General features: G+C 38.7%; 1 protein-coding gene across 1 annotated transcript; it reads left to right on the forward strand.

Annotated features, from left to right (window-relative positions):
- Positions 1-2,275: 2,275 nt before the first annotated feature.
- Positions 2,276-20,953, forward strand: LOC140241700 (flavin-containing monooxygenase 5-like). Its single transcript, XM_072321445.1, has 9 exons — positions 2,276-2,313; positions 7,708-7,844; positions 9,463-9,608; positions 12,650-12,817; positions 13,248-13,398; positions 14,656-14,711; positions 15,380-15,770; positions 16,287-16,531; positions 18,214-20,953. The coding sequence occupies exons 2-9, from the start codon at positions 7,736-7,738 to the stop codon at positions 18,550-18,552; spliced, it is 1,605 nt and encodes a 534-aa protein (XP_072177546.1). The 5' UTR covers positions 2,276-2,313; positions 7,708-7,735; the 3' UTR covers positions 18,553-20,953.
- The last annotated feature ends 1,715 nt before the right edge of the window (positions 20,954-22,668 follow it).

The following is a 22,668-nucleotide window of genomic DNA, read 5'->3' on the forward strand; positions in this document are numbered from 1 at the left end:
CGTAATCACAATTTTTGGACCTTTACCTTTGCAAGGGAGCGGAGCGACCGAGCGGTGGGAGGGGGGACCCAGTAGGGAGTTTTTGAATTTTATATCTTAAGATGGGGCCATTTAGTGCATACAGAAGTGACTTTTTCAGCATACTTAAAAAAAACCCTATTTATGTTAAAATCGGTGATAAAACCTGTGTTGGTCACTTACAAGTTCGTTAATTGGTAAGTTGAAAACTGCATGAGTGCATTTTAAAAAAGTTGCTGACTAGCTAACCTTACACCTTCCTAAAGTACATAGACCCCAGGATAAAAAGCCCTCGAAAAACAAAAATTGTCTTTAACAAAAAGTGGACCTTTTGAAAATTTTTTTTTTGGGGGGGGGTCGTATGACCCTCCCGACCCCCCCCCCCTTGCATACACCCATACAATATCATCATAGGGCAATTATTGCACACACACACACATACACACATATATATATATATATATATATGATATATGTCACCGCCGTAAATCCGTATTGAAGAGTTGGGGGGGGGGGATGACAAGATGATTGGCTATAGTCATCACATATTATAGAATGGGTAGCAAGAATCCTGTGATCTCATTGGTCGAGAGCTATGTGTTGCTTTTGTACTGGCCATACGCTGAGTCGCATTTTTCAATTTTTTTAGTCTAAAAAGAGTGTGAGTGTTTGTGTGTGTGTGTGGGGGGGGGGGGCAAGTGATTAGACCCTATATACATTCCTATGTATTGGGGGGGGCCACTAGCTGTCCTCCTCCACCCCCCCCCCCCCCTTGCGCCGGCCCTGATACACACACACTTGGATGTGTACCTTAAAAAAAAAATGAAATGAACAGAAATAAATAAAATTTAATATGGATATTTCTGTATTCAAATTATGTAGTATAGATTATTTCTGTAGGATTTGTTAAATTTCTTGAATTAAGTCATTTAAAATGATCATTCCCAGGGGCATCAAAACCATGTCATTGTGGGGGGGGGGGGGCAAAACTTGGAAGATATGTGCAAGGGTGCAGAGCGACTGAGTGAGGAGTGGGTGTCATCCCACACGAGGGAGATTTTTGCATTTTGAGACTTGAAATTCAGATATACAGTGGACCTTATTGGTGAAATGTTTGTTTTATTGTTTCTATAAAAAAGTAACAAAAAGATATATTCAGGGAAGTGTGGGGAGGGAGGGTGTGGGACGGATGCCTTCTTTCATACAAGGAGGATTTTTGCATTTTCAAATTTCAAAATCAGAGCTCTGATGTACCCTTTTAGTGAAACATTTAAATTTTGTTAGTCTACCCAAAAAAAGCAAAAAACATTAATACTCGGGGGAAAAGTGCTTGGAATGGATGTGTGAATGGGGATATGCCCCCTCCTACGTGAGAGGTTCTTTTTGTCCTGAAATTCAGAGATATAGTGCACACTTTTGGTAAATATTAATTAAGATACTCAATTGTTGTTTCTATCAAAAGAGTCAGAAAAATGTAATGTAAAGGGGGAATCCCCCTCCCACATATGTGTGAGAGTATTTTGAGTGCATCTGATGCATCCTATTGGTGAAATATTCATTCTTTGATTTTAGTAAAAAAAAGTAACAAAATACACAGCCCTATAGGCCTATATGCAGGGAAGTATGCAGGGGGGGGGGGGTGGGGGTAGGGTGTGGCAGGGTGCCCCCTCCCATCCGAGGAAGATTTTCCTTATTCAGGCCTGAAATTCAGAGATGTAACGGTTAGTACCATAGAGCTGTATTTACGTATAATTACAGCTCTATGATGTGTAGTACATGCTTTTGGTATTATAAGATATTAATGGCTATATACAGGTGCATGAAAAAAAAAAGTCTCCAAAAATACCAAATCTTCATTTCTATTAGAAAGTTGAGCAACATTGAAGACACACACCCTGCTATACCATAATTTTTAGTCTATACATTGTATTCTAATTCTTCATGAACCCCCCTCCCATCTCCCCCCCCACCCAATTGGAGGGTCCCGTGAGGTGGTAGCCACCACCAAAATCTCTTTGGCCACGCAACGTACACGGTTGGTCATACGCACGTACGTTACTAAAAGATTTAGGGCCTACTAATCCCATTGTAATTTCACCAATTATAGATCCTGAACGAACAATAGCACGTTACGTAGGACCTGCAGTAGGATTTTCATTTCATTCATAGCAAAGCTAGCCAATGAATGCATGAATGGCTTGATGTCAAGTGAGAGTTACGACTACGAGAGAAAGGCAGGACATTATTGTGGGAATAGGGGCCTATAGGCTGAACTACATGAGTGACCTGACAGCGGTAAGTGTCAGTTTCGACGTGAGAATTATCGCCATCCATGCATTCCTTTACACAGTCGGAACGCTGACCGTGAGCCCTGTGTGCCTTTATATGATTGGTCCTCACGTCTTTCTCCTCACAGTCACACATCTTGCTAATTTTCAATATGAGTGTGTTGTGTGCATTACACCTCACTGAGTAAAGGAATATGGGGATGTGTAATTGATTAGAATCTAGTCATATTTTAGACAGAAAGATCCGTCTGTCCGGAGGAGCCTTTTATGTTTTTGACGTTATCGCTCTCCTCTATGTATAAAGGCCCAGGGTACTAGATCTCGCGCAGGGACTTAAAGGACAAGTTCACCTTCATTAACATAAGGATTGAGAGAATGTAGCAATATAAATAGAACACATCATTGAAAGTTTGAGGAAAATCGGACAATCCGTTCAAAAGTTATGAATTTTTGAAGTTTTTGTGCAGTCACCGCTGGATGAGAGGACTACTGCAGTGTATGTCACATGCGTACAACAATATCAGATATTTATAACGAAAATATAAAGAGAATTTCACAAAATTTCATCTTTTGAAAAAAGTACACATTCCCTTGACTCATTACTGACATATGTTATGGGTAATATTATTCCCATTGCCTTTAGAAAGAGGCAAGTCAAGTGCTCTTTTATTATGCAAAAAAAGTGAAAATATGTTGAATTTTCTTTACATTTTCTTTATACTGTTGTATAGTAAGGGTACTAGGTCTCGCGCAGGGACTTAATGATCGCGCATAGCGTAACTGCGTATAGCAAGCAATATTACGCGTAGGACTAAGCGCAAAATTTGCCGATACGCCCATGGAATAAACATACCTGACAACCGCTAAACAGGAGAAGGAAGCAGGTAAGAAATTTTGATTTCGAACAAATTTTTCACTAAATTTCCAATTTTTTGGAACAAATTTTTCACTAAATTTCCAATTTTTTTACCTTGTAATTTACCTACCTTAGCTTAAAATCTTTTTTAAGGATGTTGTAGCCTAGACGTGTCGTCTCGCTTGTCTCGTTCGTATGATCGTAGCCGATAGAATTCGTAATTTGTTCGATCGATCGTTTATAATATTCTACGAAAGCCGAAGCATGTTACAGCCACAGAGAGGGGCAGACAATTTCACGCATGAAACTACATAGGGCAGCTGCGCGACCTTTACATACCCCGAGTAATTGAACGCATAAAATTAAGTCTGACATACAAACGGCGACAGCGCACTACTCCGTCATCATATCATCAGGAGATTCTGGGAGGTGATTTTTCTGCATTTTCGTGATATTTATTGAGAAATTCAGGTACGATTGTGGAATAATTTCTATTATAAGAGCATCACAAATTTTCGTGCGCGATATCTAGACCCCTCAACCATATAAGGAGGGGATCCGTGAAGCCAGACGCAGTCTCCACGGAACATTTCCCCGACGACCAGAGGTTATATACAGACCGATCTTTCGGTCAAGTCGTATTTGTACTGTCTTACTTCACAGCTTTGTGTTGTTGTTAAAACCTAACGTTAGGTCTATGTTTTTTATGTTTGTTTTACATACTGAATTAGAGCTAGTCTGTTTTGCTCATTGAGGCTTGAAAGGCAGTTTCTCGACTCCTGATACTGATTGGTTTTTATTTTAGGCCCTTCTAACTGCGACCATCCAGCCCATTAAACATTCCCACAGGCACAGTACAACGTAATGTGTGAAGGAGCGCCTCAGACCCCGTTTACAGTGCGGGGCCGGGCTCCGCCGTGGCCGAGCCGCGGCTGAGCCCGGCCTGATTTGGCTTTTTGCGCGTTAACACTGAAGCGGGGCTGGGCCGAGCCTCGCACTGTAAATGGGGTCTTAAAACCGCCGTACTGGTACCAACATTTTAAATCTGAGTGAAGGAATGATGTGTAATTTGATTTATTAATCATATATTTGCACCGTCACAGCTTTGTGTTACTTTGTTAGCATAATATGTGACCCTGTACCACAAAACAAACAAAAAGTCGCCAGACATGGATTTTTAGTTAAGGGCAGATTCTGAAAGAGCAGACTCTCGGCTTTAAAATGATGTATAAGTCAATTCAAATGGATTCTCCTAACCTATAAATATTGGAAAGACAGCCCACACTCTGGAAAAGTTGAGACTGAGAAAAGAGGCTCTGAAGTACAGTAGGGTCTATTCAAGCCCTTAACCTTTTACGAAGCCGTGCTACCTGCGCCATGAATGGGACAAAAAACATGATGTAAACCACTGGAGCAACAACAATGAAGGGATTATCGGATTAAGCTGACACTGATATTGAGCATGTTCTATTAAACACATTCTGTCCATGATTAATGCCAACTTTCAAAGCAGTAGCATCATTCTTTCAAAAGTTATTAGAGTTGAAAGTGAAGAGTGTGCAGAGGATTTTCAAAGAATGAAAAGTGCCCTCAAAGAAAAACCTGATCACACTTCTCTACCAAAAAAGGGGTTTTAGAAAAACTGCTGAAAACTCACTTTCCCATTCAATTTATGATCCCGAACTCAAGAATCGTGTAGAAGAATAGCTCTTTCAGAAAATATGGAAAACTCAGAATTGACTTGGTCGACCCATTTCACCTTTCTTGAGTCCTCATGTAAAATCAAGGGGTGCGACTTTTTGTTTGTTTTGTGATGCACAGTCACATATTATGTTTTTTATGTTTGTTGTACATTTTACTGTATTTTGCACATTGAGGCTTGAAAGGCAGTTTCTTGATGCAAATGACTGGTTTTTGATATAATTTGCAGAAAAATCAGACAGAGTGAGAAGTATATAGAGGCTTATTAAACTGCGAAATGCAGCCCGAACGCGAAGCATTCGCACAGTATAACTGTGTACAAGGAGCGCCCCAGGTTAATAGAGGCTATGTGATGTTCTTATGCTAACTATATAGACCGATTCAAGTGACTGTTCATGGAAGTGCGCCCTCTTAAGGCGACGCCATAACTGGGGGCCAACCAGGCCGGGTCGGCAAGCGCCGTGCGTGCTTGGCAAGGGTGCCAACGGCAGCCAGTGCTTTTACCACCCGGCGCCAGCCGGCCAGCTAGCTATCTCTGGCGCTGGTACATGTAGCGATCGACGCATCTGGCTTTGAGACAACTAGAGTCTACATTTTAAATATAAAATTAAACAACATATACCGACTATGAGCGAATGGGTAGATGTCATATATGGATGTAGCCAAAACTTGAATTTCAAGGTAAATATCCGGTACGATCTGTGAGTGTTTGTATAAGACTCCATGTCCCCTGACTTGGGTACTCGCGTGTAAGCCCCATATAGATCTATACAGAGAGGATTATAAGAGCATTAAAAACACCTTGGGAGAACTGGCTAGGCGCAGGTAGACGTCTAGATAGTAAGCCTAATTTAGACTGTTGAGAAGTTAACTGATATCATACAAATAATGGATCAGAATCTTGAGCTATATATGGCGCTATCGTAGCAACAAGTTAACTTAAACCGTTTTAAGGTTTGCCTTTTCTCGGACCAGAGGGGTAGAGTCTGTCTAACGTTTTTTAGATCTTATCTAGAATTCTAGGCAACAGTCCAGACTAGATCTAACCCGTCTAGACCTATTGACTTCTAGAATCTTAGATACATCCTATATCATTTTCGGTTGTCACTAGCTTCCGGCAAGTCTAACTAACTTTTTAACCAAACTGAAGGCAAATCTAGGCGTTTCTAAGCCGTATAAACTAAAGAAATTAATTTACTTCGCCTGATGCCAACAACCAAAACTTCTTCTGTTTAAGGTCTAATCATTACTTTTTAACATCGCGCTAACGCCTAAAATTATAATCTACAATTTGTGCAAAAGTGATTTTCAAATCAAACTTTCTTGATATGAATTATGATAAGGAACAGATATTTGCCACCATTCATGGCAGATTAATATTTATATGTATCTCTTCATTAATTCAAATTCAGAGTTCCAGGCCAGAATTGAATATGGTCAATTTGACGCTGAACGCTTAGTGAAGAAGTAAAAAAATTATAAGATTTTTTTTTTAATTATAAGAATTTTAAAAAAATTATAAGAATTATAAGAATCTTTTTTACACAATTTGAAACATTCATTTAGCTGTAGTGTAGGCTTTAAAATGTTTGTCATAATAGAAACTAGTATAGCCAGGAAGTGTTTGGTAAGTATTGCACCAAGCATTAAAAAAAAAAAAAAATCAGCGAATTCTCAAAATTTTTGATCTGAACTTGTCTTCTAAAATGAACAACTTTATTTTACGAATATGCAGTGATAGCCTATTTAAATAGAGATTCTAGTAGGGATAGGCCAAAGTTTGTTTCGAAAATCTGTGCATTTTTTATTCCGCTTTATTTCACCTAAGTGTATATAATTATTCATCATGCGTCAGTAGTGTCTGAATTTCACACACTGACGTGCAGCTTCCCTTTCCGGCTTTATTTGTGCACCAAACAACTGCACAATACATGTATGTGTTTTTTTTTTTTCTGGACCTTCCTTTGAAGAGCTTTCATTCTAGATCGATATGTTTGAATTACTCAATTATTTTGTCCAAAAGAAAGGCAATAAATGTCGCTGAATTACTTTTCCACATTGAGTAAACAATCACAATTTTAGCGCGGCGGTCCCCGATGCAGCGGCCAGCGACGCATGCGGCCGCGCCCGGCTAACTATGCGCGATGGGTACGCTAGGCTGCTAGCTGCAAGTGTAACTCGCTGGGTAGCTAGGTCGCTGGAAGCCCCCGTTGGCCCCCAGTTATGGCGGCCGTTATAGCGCCGCCAGCGGCGGTAGGTGAATAGGCCATCGAAATTGAAACGGTCTATACACTGCCCAGTTGCTGTATAAATAGCGACAGGTTCGCACAGCGTCTGGTCGGGCTATTCTTATGCATGATTTTCCCTATTCATGATGATTTCCCACCTTTGTGACTGTGTACCACGGTACAGTGCATTTCTATTTACAAGAGGCAATTAAGTTGTGTGAGTTGCAGTTTTCATGTATATCAGTTGCTTTAAAAAAAAAAAAAAAAATGTTGCCAAAATAAAACCTCATGGAAGTACTGGAAATCCCATGTTTGTAGGCCTATGTGCAGTTTCAGGGCCAAATCGTGATATCGGTCCCCTCTCGTTCTGCGTGTGCGTCTCCACTCAGTACATGTATGTGCAAAGTCTATGGAGGTTGAAAAAAGTCCCCGGCTATGACAAAATGAATGGCGGTGAATGGAGTGGGGACCTATTTCGCGATAATGCCGCTTCAGAAAGTACCGGTGGTTGCATTGCTGTAGAGTGGATATCAGTTCTGTTTCAATCACTATAATGTTTACCCTCTGGTCTCGGTCCTGTTTCACTATAATGTTTACCCTCTGGTCTCCTCCTCAGGAATCTTCTCTGATTCAAGGCATCCATTATGAAGAGAGTTGCTATCATTGGAGCTGGTGTCTCTGGTTTGGTGTCCATCAAAACTTGCTTGGAAGAGGGGCTCGAACCAGTATGTTTTGAACAGACCAGTGATATTGGTGGGTGTGAAGTTTGATTCATTTTATTTTTATCATCTGTTTGAGTTATCAATTGGTGTGTATACATCATAAAAGGCAGTATTCTGTGTTTTATTATTGATATTACAGTACAGCTATGCATATATACTTTTGTTCTACTCTTATAAACGTATGGCATGAAAACACTGATTCAAATGAAATACTTCATCTACAATTGTACATTGTATTTTGAGCACAACTATTACATTGTACCACACAACCATGTACAATGACCATAGTATAAGTGGAGTTGCCTTTCACAAACGCAAGCAAAATGATATCACCTTCCACGAGTGTGACAGCTTTAGACACCAAAGTGATATAAGGTCAATTTTGAGAATAATTTTGTGTTAATACACTAATTTCAACTGACTGCAAATTCTTCTCACCCCCCCCCCCAAAAAAAAAAACAACCAACAACAACAAAGATTATGCATCAAATAGATAAAAACTGAATACAAACATTTGAAGCAAAAATAAAGTCATTTTGCCTTGTTGTTGACTCACTATGATATGATAGTAGATTAACTTTTTACAGAAGATTCAGCAGTGTGAGAGCACTTTAGCAGCCACCTGAAATTATGATTACATGGTCCATGAGATTTGTAGAGTCATGAGTAATTAGAGTAACATTTTGATGTGAATTGGCCTACCACCATAGAAATATCATCATCATGCTTCATTATAAGTGTTTGCATTGAGGTTAAGGATTGATGCACCCAGGGCCTACTGGTCCAATTTTCTGCAAGTGAGAGCAATTAATTACCTGAATATTAAATGCAGGCCCCTACTGAGGTACAACGTATATGCTTGCTATGGAATTGTAATGGAATCCTGTGGAGTGTAAATGTAAACTGGTCTTTCAGGAGCATAGGTTTTCTGTAAGGTTCTAGAATGCCGCACTTTAATATAGTTTTGGTTGAGACCTAATTTCAGGTTTCTAACATTTTTGGGTGAGATAATGAGCAACCTCTTATGAAATATGAAAGAGCATGTATTCCATGAGGAATTCAATGTTTATTTGATGAAAATTGGTTTTGAAATATGGCTGAGATATCCAAAACAGCGATTCTAATTTCTATAAGTGTGGGACCCACACTTTAATTATTACGATCGCTTTGTTTTACTTTGTTTTTGGATGTTTCAGTCATTCCAAACCTGATTTTCATCAAATAAACTTTGAATTCCTCTTAAAATGGTATGCTCTGTACTGTTTCTTAAGTGTTTTCCTGGTATCTCGCAAAAAGTTAAAAGCTCAATTCTCATCTCCACCAATACTGTACCCCATCCCTTTAAGTAAAATTTGGTAGTTGGTACTTTTTATCCTAATTTCAGTATTCTGAATCAAAAAAATCTGGTTCCAAGTGAAATCCATTGATCTTGACCTTCTAGTCTTCATAAACATAATGGCTGCTGAATCGCCTGAAATTGGCAATATGAGACATATTTTATTTTGTTATCTATTTACTTTTTTTTAAAGATGGGAGGGAGGGGGAGGGGACTGCAGAGGTCAAGAGTGACATTGATGTGACACTGATAGAACTTTGACTTTTGTTAAATGCATGGTGTCATTCTGTTTTGCCAACTTTTTGTGGAACAGGTGGTGTTTGGAACATTCAAGAGGAGGAGGGAGTTGACCCACATGGACCGCCATGTATCTACAGAGGACTCGTCACCAACGTGTGCAAGCCAATGATGGCTTTTAGTGATTTTCCATTCCCTTCTGAATGGCCGCCATACTTGCAGGTGATTATTATACCCCCGCCAAACGAAGTTTGAAGGGGGTATATAGGAATCAGCGGACGGTCGGGCGGGCGGTCGGTCGGGCGGTCGGTCCGTTGCAAATCTTGCGTCGCGAACTACTTCCTCAGTTTTCAACCGATTCCCATAAAACTTGGCACAGATGTGTGCCTTGGGTTGTAGATGTGCAAGATGTATTTTTTGACAGTACCCAAAAGTACGTTGCCATGGTAACGGCATATTATGGGCAAAAATGGGTACAAATCTTGCGTCGCGAACTCCTCCCACAGTTTTTGATCAATTTTTATGAAATTAGGTACAGATGTTCATCTGAATATGTTAATGTGCAAGACACATATTTCCGCAGTGGCAAAAAGTGCGTTGCCATGGTAACGGCATGTTATTGGTAAAATATAGGGCAAAATGCTTCATGGCAAAACTGCTTCATCAGTGTTCTTCCAATTCTCATGGAATTCATATTGAATGTTTGTCTTAGGATATAGGTCAGCATGAAACATTTCTTGACAGTGACAAAAAGTATGTTGCCATGGTAGCAGCTCACATATTATGAGCCAAAATGATGGAAAATTTTGTGTTGCAAACTACTTCCTCAGTTTTTGCCCAATTTCCATGAAACTTGGTACAGATGTGTGCCTTTGGTTGTAGATGTGCAAGACGCATTTTTTGACAGTACCCGAAAGTACGTTGCCATGGTAACGGCATATTAATGGCAGAAGATCAAGGAAAGATCTTGCGGATTTAACTACTTCCTCAGTTTTTTGACCAAAGCTTATGAAATGTGGCACACACCTTGATCTTGGTGGGAAGATGTGCAAGACATATTTTTCGGAAGTGTCGGAAGCTGCGTTGCCATGGTAACGGCATATAAATGGCAGAAGATCAAGGAAAGATCTTGCGGATTGAACTACTTCCTCTGTATTCGACTGAAGCTCATGAAATGTGGCACACACATTGGTCTTGGTGGGAAGATGTGCAAGACATATTTTTTGGACGTGTCGGAAGCTGCGTTGCCATGGTAACGGCATATTAATGGCGGAAGATCAAGGAAAGATCTTGTGGATTGAACTACTTCCTCAGTTTTTGACAAAAGCTTATGAAATGTGGCACACACAATAGTCTTGGTGGGAAGATGTGCAAGACATATTTTTCGGACGTGTCGGAAGCTGCGTTGCCATGGTAGCGGCATTTAAATGGCAGAAGATCAAGGAAAGATCATTCCTTGGGTAAGACTGTCGTCACGGGGCGGGGGTATTAATCACCTTCAGTGATATTTCTAGTTACTTCCGTGAAAGAAGGAGGAGGTTATGTGATCATTGGCGTGGTTTGTCTGTTTGCAAAATAACTCAAAAAGTTGTGTATGGATTAAAATGAAACTTACATAAAAAGTCGTATATTTATTCAAGGAACACCTCATTCAATTTTTGTAGTGATCCAGGATGTTTTATGGTTTTTTGAAGGATTTCATATTTTGGCATATAAGGTCAACAAAATTGGGTTCAAGCTGTGCGTACTGGACGTCTATACACGCACTATAAAAGCCCATGCTCTGCTCAGGCAAGGGGCCATGCAACATAGTAAACAAAATGCTTCTCTTTTGGGAAATTGCTTGCATGTAAGGGTGGAAATGAGTTGCTTGCTTGGCAGAGGTCTGTGGTCTCCGAGTGCTTTACTAGTTTTCCCAGTTTTCTCTTTTTTTTTTTTTCTAAATTGAAAGCTTAATTGCTGGCTTTCAATATTATCCTCTTTTCCATTGAAATTTGCCCCAGGAGCAAAGGATAAGACTTTCCTTGTGTTATGCAGTATGGTTTAATGATTCAACTCTTTGTGTGCATGTGCATGTGTGTGTGCATGGAAAAAAAAATGATGTGTGATTTTGATCAGGGAATGTAAGAGAAGGAGTTGAAAAAAAGAATCTCTCCTTTGTGCCCATGCTCCATGCTGCCTTGCTCTATCACTGGTGTTAATAAAGTGCTTTGACAAAAGACAGCACTTTAATTTGAATATGCGCTTCATTCTTAAAATACAGCATACCTATAGCCAGCACCAGTTTGCTGTTCCCGCCAATGCTTTTGACAGCAATCGTTTAGTGTGCAAAGAATACAGAGCACGCGAAGAAAGAGAGTAAGAATGGTACTTCTCTAACTGTAAAATGCTACTTAACACGCAAAAAACATGCATTAGCCAATTACTTAATTTGAAAGATTTAACACTGAAGTACTATAAATCTGGGGAACAATTATATCATGCAAAAATATGCACAATGTGGCATACATGTTTTTTAACTTTTTTATGAGTTACTAATACTCAGTTTTTCAGTCTAAGAGTATCAATAACCAGGAGATTTGAAGAAAAACTGGAAGTGATTGTTCCATATGAGATTACAACCAAGTTCCATACAGGATTTCAACATTTCATCTGAAATACAGCTTAAAACCATGTGTTAAAGGTTGTGTACAGTTCTGGTCAGTTCTGTTTTGTGAGATATTCAGAAACCACTCACTGTATGAGATGTCAAAGAGCATTCAATTCTAAGGGGTATCAAAAGTTTATTTGATGAAAATCGGTTTTGAAATGACTGAGATATCCAAAAACAAGGTGAAACAAAGAGATCCTAATAAAAGGCGTGGCCTGTCGCCTTATTTTGTTATCACTTTTTTGGATATCTCAGCCATTTGAAAACCAATTTTCATCAAATAAACGTTGAATCCTTCTTAAAATTACATGCTTTTTCATATTTCATAAGATGTTTCTCATTATCTCACTTAGGAATGTTCAAAACCTGAATCCCCACCTCAACCAGTACTGTACAGTCCCTTTAAAATCAAGAACGTTTTCTTTGGTCTTCATGTCCAAACTCTCAGGAAGAGCAGCTTGGAGTGCTCATGTAACATCAAAGCCAGTGAAATACTAAGCATTCCGTTGTCATGCCATAGAACTTACGCATAAATTTGCACAAATTGCAAAGAGATTCCACTCCTTCTCTGACACGTCCCTGTTGTTTTATTCTTACTCCTTCTGGCAAATAGGGTGAGGATGTCTGCAAGTATTATGTTGACTACACAAACCACTTTGGCCTCTGGAAGAACATCCGTTTCAACACCAGAGTAATTCGAGTGGAGAAAGCAGATGATTTTGAGAAAACAGGAAGATGGATTGTGAGATCACAGTGTAAGAATGAAGATGTCAAGACAGAGGTATGTTGTCTGTAAGTTGTTGTTGGTTTTTGTGTAATTCAATATTTTATCATTGCTGCATCAGTCCACCTAGATGTGTTTTGTCATCTCAAAGTTTGACTTACAAAGAAAAAGAAGGAAAAAACCAAAAATGACTTACCATCAAGTGTGATACAATGATGATTCAAGATATGCCTTTTTTTCATGCTAAAGTAATACTTACCAGTACCATGGTCATCATTCATCCTTTGTAGAATGCAATATTTTTCCAAGTTCAATTGGAGGATTACAAAATCATGTGTGATTATGTAGCTTTCTAGATTATGGAGATTCAGGGTTTGGTTGTGTATTTTGTAATGCTTTTTTTTTTTTTTTTCAACAGTACACTCCACTGCTCTACATGTCTTGATGCCCTCTCATATCATACTTGATATTCTGTCTTCCCCTGCAGGTGTTTGATGCCATCATGGTGTGTTCTGGTTTCTTCTCATCAGGTTTCATTCCTAAACACCCTGGTCTAGCAGAGTTCAAAGGTCAGGTGCTTCACACCTGCCAATTCCGCAGAGGATCAGATTTCAAGGACAAGACTGTCTTAGTTGTAGGTAATGAATGCCATTTGAACTTCAACCTTTTTGAGATATATGTCACTTTGTTGTCACTTGACTTTGCAAATTCAGAGACTCCAACTCCCCTGCTCTCCTGGTCAATTTCTCAAATCTGCCACACTTTCCTTTGAGTTTGAATTTCTCCTGCTCTAGCTAAGCCACCGGCTTAAGATGTGTGTTCTTCAGCTTACAACATTTTTTTTTCCCATGCCAGCATTGTGTCCAAATTAAGCTAAGATAGCACCAGAGGAAATGTTTAATTCAAGAGCTTCCACTGCCTGCAGCAGCCCGCTGCAAATGACGTCACAACTAGTACTTGTGATGTGCTCAGTGCTGCACTACTGCCACATAATATTGTGTGCATTGCAACTGATTGACAAATTGCCCTACATCAACGTAAATAACACTGAATTGATCAGTGTTTTAGAAGTAGCCAGGAGGAACCATAGGTTCGAATCCTGCTCGAGTATGTATGCCCATGATTTTTTATCATCATGGCTGCTACTAAAAAAAAAAAATGTCAATCAGTTGCAATGAAAACATCTCGACGGAGAATTTCATGAATTTGAATAATTGTGTGCACTATCGTGCAATCAAGAGTCTCTAGTGTGTTGGCAGGTCCAGGCATGAAAAAGACTTTCATGTAAGAGGTTTTTTGCAGTTTTTACCAAAGAAAGAACAAAATTTACATTACGAAATAATAATAATAATTTACAATGAGGAGCAATTTGTTTGCAGGTTAACAGACAGCATCCGATGTAATGTTATCATCACCATTTTTTATGCATGTGCATGTTGACCAATGTCACCTTTTCATAGAAACATGAGGTAATCCTCATGATTTTACTTTATCTATTCCAGTCAGGTTAGATATGGATTAAGTCTTATTTTAATTTGTATGTTCTGTCAGGGTTCCCATCCCATCAGGGAAATCAGGGGAAATTATTTTACTTTTTTCCAGTCATGGAAAAGTCAGGGAATTTGATAAAAATGCCTCAAATCAGAGAAAAGTCAGGGAATTTTGATTGGCCCAAAAATCATAAGTAGTCTGGAGGACTCTTATATTTTGTTGCATATCGAAACAACATCCACTGGATGAAACTGGAAATGAGTTGAAATAGTTATCATGGAAATTTGATACTTCATCAGGGAAAATCAGGAAAATCTGGGAGTTTTATTTTCTCGAAATGCTGGGAACCTAGTCTAAGCTATTCTCAACTCGATGTTCCTTTTTTGTTTTCAATGATTTGACAGGTGCTGGCCATTCTGCTGGGGATGTTGCAGTTTTATGTGCTGATCATGCTAAAAAGGTATCAATGACCAGCAGTGTCCAAAAAGAGAGAGATAGAGATGGACAGCAACAGAAGGAGACCATGACAGACATAGACAACATGCATTTCATGTTAGCTGTTCAGTTTTGTTTTTGTTTTTTCCTCCACAGATGAATAGCAGGTCCATGTGAATATTTGCCAAAGTGAAATCGTCTCCTTCAACATGAATGCAAATTACATAGTCTCCAAAGTGGGAAGATACTTACCTTGGTCTTAAAGTAATATCACTTATTTCTCATTCCATCACTGTGGTTCTTGATGGCAAATTGCAAAATATATGACATATAGAGTATATGTCATCTGGGGAGGCATTTCATGAAGCATTCTGTGTGACAAAGTTGTTGGACGAATTTGCCCTCAGCCAATCAGATGCAAGGATTTTTTATAGTAACTTGTAACAGTTTGTCTGAAAAATATTCAACCAAAACGCTTCATGAAACCCCCACCCCCCCCCCAAAAAAAAAAAAATAATAATACTAATATATATATATATATATATATATATAGATATATATATATTTTTCATATATAAACATTTTCAACTGTAAGGACTACACATTATAGGTTATTATGGAAACAACTGCAGACTTCAATTCTGTTGAGTATATGATCAGTATAATAACATTGCATGTTTGCTGTGTTGAAAGGTGGTGATTAGCCTAAGGAAGGGGGCTTGGATTATTCCTCGTGTGCTAGGCAAGCAGCCAGTGGATGCTCGCGTCAACCAGCGATGGAAAAGTTTTATCCCCTCCTGGCTGGTCTGCCGCACGACGGACAGTGTAGTAGAGTCGATACAGGACTGGGATGGTCTCGGGCTTCGACGGCAGACGCCTCCCCACAAGAGCCCTGCCATGATCAACGACCGCCTCCCCATGGATATCATGAGTGGCCGAATCAGCGTCAGGAGTGGGATCCAGAGCTTCCAAGGGTCAAAGGTCATCTTTGACGATGGAAAGGAGATGGATGACGTAGACTGCGTGATATTTGCCACCGGCTACAGTTTGAAAATACCGTTCGTTGATGATGAAATTCTCTCAGGTGAGATATGAGATTTGAATCGATTAAACAAAGCGTCAGTGAGACAATGGTTGCTGGAAACAACAGGTTTTAAATGCTACTAAAGGGAGCACTTGTGATCTTATACTCTAAACTTAATAAATAAACGTAATAATGCTCTAAACTTTTCCAACTTGCTTTCAGTCACCATTGTTGGGTAAATGATGTAAGCTGATTTGATAGCCAGGATGAGAAAGTTTCATTTATTAAAAACGCTTCTTAACTTTTACCATAAAATTACTGCTCCTAGGCTATTGGCAGTGGCAAAAAGTCAGATTATATCACATTTGTAAATTTCAAAGTGTAGAAAAAGTGATTCTTGTACAGGGTTTTCTAGGGATTGCTTCATGTAACTATCCACTGGTCTGCCAAACTCCATCGAATTACATTTGCTGCTCGTGGATACTTTGCTTTCAAGTTTAAAGGCAAGATTGTTTATGCGTGGCATATAACATATTAAAGTGGTGATACCATCTGTGCAATGGCTGACTCTTGCAGATGACTTGGGCCAACTAGATCTATATCTCCATGTCCTCCCACCACGCCTGACCCACCACACCATGGCCGCTGTTGGATATGTTGTGGTCCGTGGTGCCGCAGGACCTGCTTTTGAACTGCAAGCCCGCTATGCTACCAAGGTGTTCAAGGGAGAAGCCAAGTTGCCCAGTCTGCCAGAAATGATGTCCGACATCCAGGCCAGGCGGGACAGAATTTTCAAGCAACTTGGTCACTACAGACCTATGGTAACGCACCTTCCTGTAATCTCGAGTCACTCTTTGACTTGTCCAACTGTTAGTGCATCAAGCTGCAAGTGCCTTAAAGGCATAATGTACCATTTGCTGATGAAACAAAAACCAGCATTAGTGTTTTAAAATAGTTCTAATATGTGAGATATTGATAGAAACAACCACTATAAAAATTTGAATCAATATAATCAGTGTTAAATGTTGTTAAATACACAAAATATAAACAATAGTTATAATAAAAATGTTTGCAGACTTATAAAGCCACCTACAGTTACGGTTTATTGAGAAAAACACTGATATCTCCTTTTATTTTAGGCTTTATTGCAAAAATTTTAGTGGTAGTATGTTTTGTGATACAACAGACCTACACGTATGCGTCAAATGGATGGGATAGGGGCGGAATAATTCTGCATTACGAGAAGACCTCGCCATGAGGCTTTTTGACTTTTTTCTTTCACATTTCGCGCAACTTTTGAGACCAAATTTGCAACATTTGCGCATACCATTATTAAGGCATGCCCATTTTTATAACAGCATGTCACCCAAAAACATGTATAATTTTGTGATTATGTGTACATTTCCTAAAACTAAACAACAAAAAAATGCATAAAATTTTTTTAAACAATACATAAGAATTTAAATGACTTTTAGAAGTTTCTATGATGTATGATTGCTGAATATGTCAAAACAGATATTCAAACCTAATAGACTTTCAATTCTCTGAATTTGTGTTTAATGGGCCAAAATAAGTTGTTGGGTCTAATTTGCATAATAATGGATTAATATTAAAAATTGATAATTTCAAAAAAATTTAAGACAACCTTGTAGATTATAGCCTAAAAGCTTGGCCTGTTTAGGGTTGATTCCACTAGAATTCAGCCAATGTTATCCATGAACAGAGTCAAATGGTCAATTCTTAAACCACCATTCTGTACCCCTGTATCAGCTTGTATATATTGCCTTGTGATATACTGCAATGGACTCGGATCAGAACACTCCTTCCCTGCATTCCTTAGTCATCGCTCATCGCAATGTTTTAATTCAATCCAGACAAACTCCTACTGTAGTCAGTCAACCTTCTGTTAGTTTCTTAACTTGTGAATCACTTTAATATGGGTATATATGCATGAGCAACTGACCCCACTCATGACGTTATTATTTTTAAACTCCTTTTTTAGTCAGTGAGTCAGATCAGCAACTAATGAATTAAACTGTCAAGTCATGACTTCCCCCCATATTCCTCTGAATAAACAAATTAGCTTATCTTCCAAGTCTGAGCGATAAACTTATAATTGCAGTCTCTACTTGCATCATCAAATCCTGTGAGTCTCAGTGTGATCTGCCGAGTCACATTGATATTCTGTAACGTGGTACAAACAGTAAGCCGTGCTGTCAATTGAATAGATTATAACAATATATCACTTAGGTAAGTACTGTATATCGCAGCTGTTATGCACCATTCAAATCTTGTTTGGTAGTTTCTATAAGTGGCTCTTTCTTTAACTTAAAAGCCAAAGGAGCAGTATCTTGAGTAGCGGTAGTTCATTAGTTTCTCCATCAAGCAATTTCAGTCTTGGTATACTGTGGCTCACAAAGAGCTCGAAGTCACTGTGAATGTCATTAACATGAAATTCTTTCTTTTTTTGTCACTCTCTATGCTGATTGCCTAAAATCCACAGATCCTACCTCCGGAGTACCAGGACAGGCTGGCTCGTGAAATTGGTGCCCTGCCAAGTCTGTGGAAGCTTGTCTTCACCGATCCCAAACTCGCCTACAGTTTCTTCTTTGATTCAATGTATCCCCCGTGCTATCGTCTTGTGGGACCCCACGCCATGCCCGGTGCAAGGGAAGCATTCCTCCGTGGTTCTGAAGACCTCATGCATGGCATCACCCCGAGCTCAGTCAGAAATAAGAGCAAGCCACATAGCAAGGATTCTAGCATGAGTATTACCAAACTGCTAGGGTTTTCTGTGGCTATTCTAAGTATTTTGGCCTTCTGTGTTGGAATGGTGCAATGACATGCAGTGATAGGAGTATGATAAACGAGTAATTGAAGCATATCTTTTAGATGAGTGAATGCTGACATTTAATGCATATAAGCCATCAAGTCTGTCAAGAAGTTACATATACTTGAGAGGACAATGCTCACCTAGTACCTCCTGGGTCTATCAGGGAATAATTTTCCTGGGATTGCATCACAGTTTGCTGTGCATGTTGAATATGACTGCTAGACAGAATGTATTTGTATAACAATTTCATTACTTAGAATTCTTTACCATATCGATCAGAATATTATATGTCCGTTGACTAAAATTTCTATTCAGTATTAGAAGGGAATTTACTCCCTGTCTATCCATGGAGGTACTTGCCTATTACTTCCTTGGTCTGTTCAGGACAAGTGATAGTACGATTGTACGTCAGTTTGTGATGGCGTGACATTCATAATTTGCTAATAGTAATTCGATACTATTCATGATATACAGTGAATGAATGTCATATAAACGTTTTTGGTTCTTTTCCTATTAAAAAAAGAAATCAAGTCTCGGAACCTTGACAGGGAGAATTTATGAATAGATCACAAACATCAATGCAGTGCACTCCTTTTTAGGCTTTACAATGAAGTCCATGGGACTAGTGATTTTCTTTCTTGTAGCGAAACTTTGTTATAAACCAAAAGTGATGTATGTAAAGATATTATGGATTATGATCGTGGCGCCCAAATTTTTTCCTTGTTGTAAAGAGAATTTCATTATAAACGGGTTCATTAACACGGGAGTGCACTGTATAGTACAACAAGTAATATAACTTTTATGTATCCTGTGAAACTTTGCATGTATGTGTATGAGTAGACAAAGTTTTGCTTATCAACTTTTGCTTGAAGTCAAAGGTCAAATGCTAAAAATTCACCATATCCCCCATATCTATGCAGTGCCTTGAGGTATTTTCTTGAAACTTTATGTATTCAGTACATGAATTACCTGATAATGATTCTCTAAAGAAAGTTTTGAGGCCAAAGGTCAATGAAAATGCTGAAATTTTACTTTTTTCTCCATATGTCGGAAATGGCTCAAGTTACATATATTGTATCTTCATGGAACTTAGTCCATATGCATTTACTGCATGACAGTGATTCTGTTGATATTTGGGGGTCATGGGCCAAAGGTCAAGGTCAACTCCTCCAAATTTCACTATTTAACCCATATCAATGCAGTGCCTTTTCAACCTAGTGTATAGGCCTACATGTTCTATTGTATTACCCAATAGTAATTCTCTATCAAAGTTTTGATCCAAAAGGTCAAAGATCAAGTGGAAACGCTAAATTTCACTTCTTCCTCCATATATTGGAAGTGGCTCAAAGTATCATCATGAATTTTAGTTTACATATATGCCTATACTGCCTGACAGTGATTCTTCTGGGAATTTTAGGGTCATGATGTCAAAGGTCAAGGACCAAAGGTCAGGTTGGAATGCTAAAATTTTACTACAGTGTATTTAATGCTGAAATTACACCTTTCCTCCATACTTTGGAGATTACTCAATGCATAAACTTTTAAAGGGTCAAAGGTCAAATAAAAATCCTCAAATCCCTGAATACCTGCTCTCTTAAACAATACAGCCATTCATCCAATTAAACCTAGTTCAGGGAATGTGAACACTCAACACATTTGTGGAAAAAATTTTGCCAATTTTGTGAAACTGTTATCACACATTGTCAAGACGTACTACACATGTATTGACCTATTGGGAAAACCATGCATTCTGGCAGAGGCATACCAGTCACCATAGCGACATTTTTATAGTTACTAATGGATTATATAACATGCTGGATATGCTATTAAAAAGTTATATCATATTATTTCATAGGTACTTGTGTGATTTTTTACACTTAACATATGAACACTTTGAGGACATGATGTTGTGAATTTATGTACTCTATATGCCATCACTCCTCAAATGTGTGACTTTTGTTACGCCTGAAAGACATGTAATGACTGATTCCAAAATATTAGAGGCAAATCATACAAAGTATGCAAAGATACTAGTGAAAGTTAGTATTCTTATGTGTTAGTTGTCATATGCATTATATGCAAGTGCTATTACAATAGTTTTTGTGTATGGTTAATCCTGTAGCTACAGAGCCAAAACGTCAATATCTTCAGCAGTTCATGAATTTCTCTTAACTTTAATAAATAGACTAGTTTTTTTAAACTTTGTTGTCGTTTTTTACATCACATCATACATCAAATATGTAGTTGATAGACATGCTACATGTCTCGAATAATTCCTGTTGTAAATTGAGTAACAGATTTGATATATTTTTATATGGATCATATGTAATTTTACCAAGAATGAAATATGTTTATGTGTTGTACAATGTTTATATAGATAAAACATGACCAAAGATATCTATCTGGTCGGTGTCCCCTTGTTTGCATATCAGCAATAGAAGAAAAACAGAACTCCAGAAATTCATCATGCTGTCAACACCAGTGGTTGTATGGTAATACAGAGGACATGTTCGAGCACCCTGTCCTTTGTCAAGTCATTTTGATCATTAGCATGCAGAGGGCAGGGTGTCCGAACATTTGTGCTTTGTAAATGAGCTATTGTGTTGAGTGGATAATGGATTTCTGGAGTTCTGTTTTCATATTACATGTATTGATGATATCATTTTGACCAATACGTAGACTACAATACTCTTATGATAGTGAGAGTAGCAACAACTGAGCCACGAGATGGTTGATCTCCGGTTTCACATAAATTAATTTATCATACATTCCGGTCAAGTTACAACAACTGTTTACAATTTCCTTCGGAAGTTGAACTAATTTTACATGAAGTGTGTGTGTGTGTGTGTGTGTGTGTGTGTGTGTGTGTGTGCTATGTGTGAAATACTTACATGAATTAATCTACATTTATGCCTTCGGATGATTAATGGATGTTTGGTACTGTAGAGTACTGTGGAGGTGGCATTCTAGATATTTCATAAAAGATATATAAAACTGTGTATATAACTCTGCCTTGCAATTTATGAAGTGAGGAACGCCTTTTTCTCACACACATACCATGGCATCTAAACCAGAAAGAAAGAAAGCTTAAATATCGTAGTGGTCGCATCCTGCGGTCGGCTGATACGCAGCGCTATCTTGGATGCGCGTCATGCTGATAGTCTCGCACTTCTGAGTGGCCCTGTAGTGGTTGAGGGACCGACAGTCGTTGTTTGACCAAGGAGGTTCAAGAGAATGGAGTCACAACTGTCTCATTTCCTTTGCTAGATGTTCGATGCCGCCACTCAAAAATATTTGAAGCATGTGCCAAACAGGATCTGCCACGCAGATAGGAAGACAATAGACTCGTGTCTCATTGCATAATCACTAGCCACTTTCTAAGAAGATATTTCTTTGTGATGGTAATTACTTTTCGCTATCCCGTCGTATAAAAGGTGGGTTGTACTGACACGAGGACGCGCGAATAGAAATTGGGCAAAAAATACTGAAATAAAGATGAAAATTACTCGACTGGGCATACCCGGGCACTAATCTGACATGTCTATCAATAAAGAATTATACTTGAAGATTATTCCATATTAATTTCATTTGTGGAAATTAAGGGGAAAAGTGATAAAACCAGCTTTCAAGGATGGTACAGTTTTTAAACATTTTCACATGATACAGCTCTGATTTACACTTTTGCACAACTTTCTGGACGGGATTGACTTTTGTTTTACATGCTTTATCATTAAGTGAAATTTCATTTCATTTATAAATAAATAAGTGAAATATGGCCAACATTATAATAACGTTCAAAATGAATCTTCAGATTGCTCAGCAAGACGGCGGCGTCGAACATCGATCATCAAAGGCACAAGTGCACCTGTGGAATTCTTTTGTACATCAATAGAAATCTGACAACTGTTCGAGTAATTACAGCCAGTTGGAAATCCAACTCTTAAACCTCCTTGGTTTGACGTACAAGCGCTCAAGCATTTCATTAGTCTAGCGGGCGACGTATTTTTAGCCTAAATCAGTCGTTGATTGCCAATCAATAGAGGGCGCGACTAAAAATACGTCTAGTAAGAAACCTCCGAATAGAGGCGTGGAACCGGGCGTGGCATGACAGTTGCCAGTCTTCAA

This window comes from Diadema setosum, chromosome 18 (assembly GCF_964275005.1).
Source record: "Diadema setosum chromosome 18, eeDiaSeto1, whole genome shotgun sequence".
NCBI classification, from domain to species: Eukaryota; Metazoa; Echinodermata; class Echinoidea; order Diadematoida; family Diadematidae; genus Diadema; species Diadema setosum.